The sequence below is a fragment of the Triplophysa dalaica genome, chromosome 19 (genome assembly GCF_015846415.1).
Source record: "Triplophysa dalaica isolate WHDGS20190420 chromosome 19, ASM1584641v1, whole genome shotgun sequence".
NCBI lineage: Eukaryota > Metazoa > Chordata > Actinopteri > Cypriniformes > Nemacheilidae > Triplophysa > Triplophysa dalaica.
The window spans coordinates 2,357,205-2,366,321 of record NC_079560.1 but is presented as its reverse complement, the minus strand read 5'-3'; the positions used below and the strand labels follow the sequence as shown (position 1 = coordinate 2,366,321).

Sequence of the window (9,117 nt, the reverse complement as noted above, 5' to 3'; positions counted from 1 at the left end):
GGGAGACTCTTTTCTCTTAGAACCAAAGAGAACAAAGACCTGAGGCGCACTGACGATCCGTCACAGACCTACATTAAAGCCTACTTTATGACTTACAGAAATCTAACGCTTACCCTGTAGGATTCTTGTGTGTTTAAATTCATGTTAGTGGGAGTTGATTCTCCCATTGTTGTGCCAGTGAGGCTGGCGACAGTAATTAGTAAAATAATTATTAACGCACGAATATGAATGGTTAATGCAGTCTTGATCACACTGTAATTTGGGATCGAAGTGTTAGCTTTGAGGAGGCTTTGTTTTTCTTTGTTTTGTCTGTCCTGTACTGTTTTATCACCGCCGGGTTTGAAAGTAAGATGGGAATTCTGTTTCAAGGCCACTGCCGGGCGAAACGCCAGGGGCATTTATGTACAGAAATAATCAAGGATTTTATACAGATCCATATGTTAGCAATATCGCAGGATGGTCGGAGGGAATAAAACCGAAAATTTATATTCCCTATCCGAGGGAAGGGTCCTTTTATCCATACATGAATAAAGATTATGCAGTATGGAAAGACATGAAAAAGGTTTGGGACCAGGGTCCGGAAAAAAGGGTCCGCAAATTATTGCGTATGCAAATCAAAACCGGTGGCCATTAGAAAAGCCGCCGGGATACACAAACCCTTGCCAGACATAGACTTCTCGCTCTGCACCATCACTGTCGATAAAACCAAAAGAGAAAAAAACGGAAAAGTTAATTGATAAACCTAATGTAACTACAAACCCTCAAAATTCAATGGTTTGGGTACGCGCTGGAAACGGACAGATAATTTAGACAGATAAGAGTGTTTCTTGATAAATTTCTAGGGAGTCAACAGGTCTTATCTTTTGAAACAGGCAGCAAGAGAGACTCAGCGGCTCAATTTTTTGTGCGTTTTAAGAAAACATGGATTGAAGATTCTAAATTGCCATTAAATAATGACATAAAGCCTCTGTTTTTTAGCAATCTGTTAAATAACATGAATCATAAGCAAGCGCAATTGATCAGAATAACGACTTCAAACTTGCATGATATGACTTTAGAGAATGCCATGTTTATAGTCTATCCAGGAAAAAGGAACATTGAACAAACGTCTGTAAATCCGCAATTGCCGCATCATAGCCAAAGGAAGAAGTCAGAAATAATATGCTTCATTGCGAAGGAGGGGCCATTACAAACGAGAGTGCAGACAGTTGCGCAAGCCGATTTCTGGTGAGACGCACACACAACAGCACACACCACAGAGGAAACATGAGAACACGGGTGCTCCACTAAATCTTTTAGGTCATGATATGATGCATAAATTGGGCATGGATATTAAGTTTACTGATCACACAGTTGTTTTTTCTTTTCTGTATAGTTTACAGGCATCCGTCGATCCTCTGCCTACAAGTGGAATGATAAGCGGCTCAAGGGTATCTGCCTCCGGTGGCAGCATGTCTACACGGGTAGACTCCATGATTAACCCTTTGTTATGGTCTCGGTTCAGGGATGACACTGGTTTCATTGACATGGAACCTTATAGGGCTAAACTTAAAACAAACAAACCTGTCTACATTAAACAATACCATTTGTCTAAAGATAAGGAACAAGCATTCAACATTTGATTGAAAATTTTGTCAAGCAGGGTGTCCTCGAACAAACACATTCACCATATAACACACCAATTAATCCTGTTATGAAAGCTGATGGGAAAACTTGGAGATTAACTCAAGATTTAAGAGCAGTTAATCAGTTGATCATACCACTCGCACCAATTGCGCCGGATGTTTTGACTGTTATGAATTGAGTACAAAATTTGCACAGGTAATTCACAGTAATTGTTTTGTGTGCAGCTTTTTTCTCTGTACCTGTACACCCAGATACTCAGCCTTTGTCAGCATTTACATTTAAGGGGCAACAATATTCGTGGAAACGCCTCGCTCAGGGCTATGTAGACTCACCCGCTGTCTTCTCTGCAGCAGTGCACAGAACTTTGGCCAAAATGACTGATTTGCCTTCAACAGTGTGTGTGCTTCAGTTTGCAGATGACATCCTCGTGTCGGGGGAGACGGAAGAGGACTGTGAAAAAGCATCTATAATTGTTTGCAATGTACTTGCCGAAACAGGTTTTAAAGCCTCGTAAGAGAAACTGCAATGGGTTCAATCTAAGGTAACCTATTTGGGACATGTGCTGATGCAGTGTCTCACAGCAATATCCACAGATCGGGTCCAGCTGATCAGAAAGGTTAAGTCCCCACAAACAGTGCAGCAGCTACAAAGCTTTCTGGGACTAATTAACTATTGTAGACAGTGGATACCTGACTGCGCAATTCACGATAGGCACCTGAGGGGTCTGATAGATCACAAAGCTCCGCCAAACACAGCATTGGCGTGGACTGCGGAAGCTGATGAACATTTCAATGCCTTGAAAGCAGCCATCACAACCGCACCATCATTGGGCCTGCCGGACTACACAAAACCTTTTCACTTGCATGTTAGGGAGACATTGGGTGAAGCACTAGGGGTCCTAGTGCAATTTCATGGCTCAACATATAGGCCAGTTGCATATCTGTCTAAGAAGTTAGATAACATAGTCACAGGTATGCCAGCATGTCTTCGTGCTGTGGCTGCAGCTGCTCTGATTGTACAGATGGCTGAGAAAACTGTGCTGTCACACCCTTTAATATTATATGCATCCCATCAGGTAGGTGTAATTTTACACAACATGCAAACACAACACATGACAGCACAACGACGCTCAGGTTACGAGGCTACTCTGTTGGCAACGAAAAATCTTAGCATTCAAACAACAGCAAACATTAATCCTGCTTTGCTGGGTATTTTGGGTATAGTAGACATGGCAGATTTTAATGTTGAACATGATTGCATCTTTGAACTGACCCCCTCTTACTCTTCTAGGTTCGATCTGTTGGATACGCCCCTAGAGGGGGGAGAACATATTTATGTTGATGGGTCTTTCTCAAAGCCATCTGACGGTGTCTACCTCTGTGGCTATGCTGTGATTTCCGATTCAGGAGAGGTAAAAGAAGCTTTTGCTCTAGATTACAATTCGGCTCAAGCTGCAGAGTTGATAGCATTAATACGGGCCTGTGAGCTGATGACAGGAAAGAGAGTAACAATTTTCACAGACTCCAAATATTGCATGGAGTGTTCTTCACCATTATGCCAGAATGTGGGAAGCGAGAAATTTTAAATCTGCTGATGGAAAGCCAATAGCACATGCAAATCTGATAGGACAGTTAACTGAAGCAGTTCAGGTTCCACTCGAAGTGGCCATAGTAAAGGTCAAGGGTCACGCTTCGCGGGAGGATGAACAGGCTATAGGCAACAGAAGGGCTGATGATGCCTCAAAGGCAGCAGCCCAAGCTCAGATTAAATCACCATTTCATCCAAAAAATTAAACACAGGTAGCAATGACAGTGCACATAACGAATGTATCTGACATTGATATCAAATTCCTGCAAAGTCAAACAACACAAGGAGACTTAGAGCATTGGAGAAAAAATTTTGAGATGAGCAGGGTAGAATAGCACTACCGAAATTAGGGTTAATCATCCTAATTAGACATTACCATGGCTTATCTCACACCAGTTGTGCAAAAGTAGTACAAGGAATTAATCAATTGTATTGTATAGCCAATGTTCATAGAACAGCAAAGCTTGTTTTGGATGCATGCTTAACATGTGCTCAGGTAAATATTATTTATAAGAATATAATATATAGAATATTATTTAGACAAGGGGACGTTTACATTCTTACAGTTATCTTAGAATGTGTGTAGATGAATTCTTATTACCATCTGTAGGACTGTGATGAAAGTGAAATTAGTGAAATTAGGACAGTGGTTATTAAAAGCACCCGGAATAGTGACATCATGTACCCGGGAAGTTGAGGGCTGTAGTCCGATCTAGCCGTTCTCTGTAGTCCTCGAAAAGGGAATTCATTTACGCACTAACTAGGTTGGAAAATGCAATCGCGGGGAACGTAATCTTTAATGTTTAAATGCCCAGGCAGTCAGTTTTCTTTTGTTGAATGTGCTCCCGTTTTCTGCCGGTCGCTGCACAGATAGACCGAGAGAAAGAACAGCTGCATTGGCAAGATAAAACATCATGCTCACGGGGCATGACCGGTGTTCGAATTGTCCTACCCAGTTAGATTTTCGTACCGCAGGGCAAAATTTATTATAATCTAAACCACATCGACAAAATAAACGGACAGGATGATTTTAAAATGCAAAATACCCTGTCAAATAGTCCTACCATCTTAAAATCAACACATAAAATAAATGTGAAGCATGAATACCCTGTCAGATTATCCTACCAGCATAAAAGAAACATGTAGAATTCATTTACTGAGCACACCCAATCAAATTGTACAATGGGTATTGTAGAATAATATGTAGAATAATTTAACAACGAAAATACACTATCATATTCGCGAGGTATAAAATAAACAACATGATTTTATAGGGCAAAAAATGACGTAACATTGATTTTCGCATGCCTGGTAATCTGACGGGTTGAATGAAATTTCAGGACACATACAACATTACCTGATTAAAGACATCACGGCAACACTGGTTTGTGCGCGGGGCGCTCCTGTGTGTGCGCACTTGGCGGGTCTGGGTCGAATTCTCTCCCGGTCCGTATCCGAAGATTGTTCATCTGCACAACGTTGCATGAATTCAAACACACTCGATATTATCGGATATCGGAATGATTTTAAAGTCGATGATCGATTTTTTTAACACATCGCCCAGCCCTAGTTTGTACTCATATTTTTTTATAATTTTGCAATAAAAGTTAAATTCATATTTGTGTTAATTTTTTTCAGCCAAGAAATGTATGCCCCAGTTTATTGGTATGGCAACATTTCTATTCATTTAGCTTAAGTTTTTTTCACATTTATTTAAATTCAATTAACAAACCTTCAAATAGTTTAAGTAAACTTAAGTTATGTTCTTGCTGTTATTTTTTATACTACACATCACTTTGGTCAACATGGTTGAATTTGTTTTATCACCTTTGCCTAACACACCTCAAAGATTTGCATGAATTGGTGAAGAAGACAAGTCTAGGGTGGAACTTTCAGAGAAACTGAAGCCTAAAAAAACATTAAACATTAAACACCGAGAACATGGTTTTGACAATAATGACCTGCTTACATCTGTTTATCTGGATGATTTTAGGTTTTTTCACTCTCTATCACTAGATGTTTCCTAAAATTGGACTAATAAGCAGACATATAACACATAAACACACTGATCATGTTGATTCTTGTGAACCTGTGTGTACTGTAATTTTATGTTTTCTTCATTTGATCTCATTGTGGTTTTTGTGGATAGGGGCATGTCACGCTACCTGTTCATTTCAATTCTCTAATTGGGGAGATGTTTCGATGCATGTTTTCTGTTGAGTTCACAGACCTTCAGGGTCTTTTTCTTGCACTTTTAAATTTGTAGGATTCCTGTGCAGTAGTTAATAGTGAATATAGAAGAGTTACTGCTGGTTTACTGCACAGGGACCACCAATAATTATTTAATGTAATGTTTGACTGAGGACTTTGACCGAGGAAGTCTCTCACAAATGTTCTTTCCCAGAAAACGAAACCTAAGTACTGATAACCCCTGAGGACCTTCATCTTACTAACAATTTTCTGTTACTTATAATCCTTTGTTTGGCTCATGCTCAAATATTTACCTTAGTAACTTTATTTTTTTTATATTTTAAGTAGAACAGTTTTTTTGAGCAAATAAAAATGCATTTTGCAAAGTGAACACAATACAACCGCACGAGTATACATTCATTAAAAGGTCAATACAAATGTATTCAATTTGTATTTTCATTTACAAATGTCCTGTGTTGTGTAAGTGAGGGGAAAAAAGCCTTATTTCGGTTTCCTTATTTCCGGAGTTTGTATTTCCCGGATGGAGTTGTGAAAATGTTTTTGTTTGTGAACATCATTGATTTTGAAGTATTGTTTCTGACGGTGACGGACCGGTGCCAACTATAAAAGTGAAAAGTATTTTTGTTAGCAATTGGCGTCTCAGTGCTTGTAATGTAAACAACAGGATCATTTGGACCGGTGCCACGATAGCAGTTAGCCATTTCAGAGTTTTAAAATAGAAAGGGTTACATTCTATGATATGGAAATGTATATGAAATTATGGCTTTTTAAATATACTGTATACTGTACACTATTTTGTTCTTGTATTCCCCCTTGTAATGATAGTCATTACGGTAATCATTGCATGTTATGTACTGCCCCGTTTAAGACGTGGACTACGGTAGTAGTACAGGGGTTCACCTGTAATGCCATTGCATGAGAGATGCTAATAAAGACGACTACGAGTTAAAACAGACATGCGTGTGTATAGTTCTTTTTCCTAAGAGTGCCATCCTAACATTACACCCTCGGGGGATTTTGAGTTTTTTTTTTGTCCATGTTAAATAAATGTATTTTGTTGAAGAGCTGTCTACACTAGCGTTCTGTTCCTTTCAGTTTCATTACAGTTTGACATAATTATATGTGTATTTTACCATTAAAGAAATAGGCCTAAGCCTGAAAGACAAGATTTGCAGGCTGACAGGAAGCATTTGCACAAGGATGATGTTTTTTTTACAAGGAATACAAATCATTATTGTTTTGGGTAAATAGCGAGAAGCGAATAGTCATCACAAGTCTGCGGTAGTAATTTGACCTTATTTTGCTAAGTGGTTGATATCCTCACAACAACATATTGTTGACCTTAGGACAACATTTTTATAGATGAAACCTAAACCCAGACAAACACTAACCAAAACTTACTCCTTAAATCAGAGGGAAATGAAAAAAAGAAAAAAAACGGTCTAGAAGCACCTAATCATGGAAGATTAAACTTAAAATAAGTTCAAAACTCTAAACTTCTATCAATCACTTGGCAAACACAGGAGAGTCGCGGTAGTGGGTGAGGTCAGTCCGATTCAAAGCAACCTCCTCGGGGATGAATTTCAGACGATCTTTCTCTCAAACGTCTGGAAAGTATCTCCATGGATATCTGTGCGAATTTCTGATAAAAGCTTAGTGCCGCGGATCAAAACGTGTCTCTGCTGGTAGTATTATAGTATTATTGTCTAGCTCTAACCTATTTACTTTATCCTATTTTTTGCACATGCTCAAATCATTCATTTTCTAACATAATAGGCTCAAATCCCAACGCCAGAAAACAGTTTGTAATAATACACTGTTATTTATTGTAATTAAATTTAAAAAAAAATAGGTGTTGTGTCTTGAGTGCGTCTGATTATAAAGCACAATACTGAATTATGTTACTGAGTCCACTGAACCTTGAAAAACATTGCAGAACAATGCACAAAGATATCTCAGTAAACCAGCTTCAAATAGCAATAACTTGACACTGGCTGGAGGCCAGTCTGGGAAGGAAAGCCCTTAATTGTGGAGCATGTTCTCCCTGTGTCATTGTGGATTCTTTACACCTAGCAAATCATCCATACATAGTCATAAGTTAGTTTGGCTGTATGGTAATCAAAATTGGCTGCGTTGGACATCCTGTTGCTCACCCCCTCTCCATACCTAAACAACTAACACACTGGAAATAAAGAAGACCGAGGTGAATACCAATATGTGATAACAAATAACCAGTAAAAACATTGACTTAATGCACTACATCAAGGTTGCTTTTATAAGTCTTAAGGATGTTATGAAATGGGCTCACTGACCATAATTGAATGCATTGGGGTTGATACATGAATATTAAAATTCGTGTCAGTAAAAAACTTGTCAATAGAAATTTGCTACGGTATAAGTATTTGTGAAAATGTTATTTGAAGAAAATACGCAATTAAACTTACTCAATTTATATTACTCAAAGGTCCATTTAAACACCATTTGATTTTATTATGTAATCATTCTATGTAGTTGTAGACAACCTTTGCTCGCAAAATTCATTGTTCAGAATATATTTTAGATAAAATGTTGCAATTTACATGCCTAGTATGTTGGATCTGTTTGCTTGAGCAATACCGCTACGACAGTAGGTGGTGGTCAAGCTGCATGGTCAAATGTGCATTCACAAAACCACATGTTCACACACAATTACGCGTTAACACGTCATTACGTGTTAACACGTATCTACGTGTTAACTCGTTCCCCACCAGCCTTTTAAAAAAAGGTGCCAGCCTCCGCCAGCGTTTTTTAACATTTTAACCAACTTTAATGGCTCACAGTAAATTTTCTGTAAAGAATAGATGGACAAATATGTCAATTGAAAGAACAGAGTCTCAGCTTTTAAACAAAAGAAACTGTATTCTTCCATCTTCATTTGTTCATTTTTTATCACTCCGTAGATGTGGGTAGGTTTCTTCGAAAATGCATCACTTCGATTTAACAGCTGAGATAATTAATGTTTTTTGTCAAAGATTTCGCCCAGATTTCACTCACAACAATCATTAAAAACAGATAAAACATATACGTTCTAGGTTCTGGGATTATGTACTTTTTCCCAAAGGTGTGTAATAGCTCCACCTGCTGTACGACAGTTCAAACACTGATTGTCGTAATAACTCGTCTTTTGCGGGAAACAATTTTTTTTAAATTACGAGATAACTCGTCAATGGCGGTTAAAGAGTTTACGCGTTAGTTTCACGCGTTTTGTCCCTTTTGGCCTTCCATAGTATGGAGCATAGACTGTATAAAATATATACGTAGTATCACCCGTAGGTTTGTGAAGAGTCAATGAAGCTTAATGTAGGCGGAGCTGGTGATCGTCCCCTTGGCATCGCGTCATTTCGCGTCACTCTGGACAATTGAAAATGGGCAAAGAGGCAGGAGATGGGTAGAACTGACCTGCTTGGTTTCTGAAACAAACCACGGCCCCCAAGCTTGAAGTATTGGCGGTTTACATTTAAATATTTACAGCGGTTAACAGCTTTGTCTTGAGGTAAGTTACCTGAAACTACACAAAAAAGGTGCATTTGAAAGCTAAATGGACATCTGTCACTCAAGTGACAACGCCCTTAATTATGCAGAATTTTAAGGCTATAAAATAAAATAAATCACCCCCTCACAGTTGTCATGAAGGGCAAAATTACCTATAAAGAC

At 38.6% G+C, this 9,117-nt stretch overlaps 1 protein-coding gene across 1 annotated transcript; it reads left to right on the top strand.

The window, feature by feature from the left end:
- Positions 1-934: 934 nt before the first annotated feature.
- LOC130407997 (uncharacterized) lies at positions 935-6,347 on the top strand. Its single transcript, XM_056731376.1, has 2 exons — positions 935-1,821; positions 2,036-6,347. The coding sequence occupies exon 2, from the start codon at positions 2,192-2,194 to the stop codon at positions 3,209-3,211; it is 1,020 nt and encodes a 339-aa protein (XP_056587354.1). The 5' UTR covers positions 935-1,821; positions 2,036-2,191; the 3' UTR covers positions 3,212-6,347.
- Positions 6,348-9,117: the final 2,770 nt, after the last annotated feature.

What these genes read in the sequence shown, in the direction of transcription:
- LOC130407997 (XM_056731376.1), top strand. Translation starts at nt 2,192, where the DNA reads ATGCAGTGTCTCACAGCAATATCCACAGATCGGGTCCAGCTGATCAGA.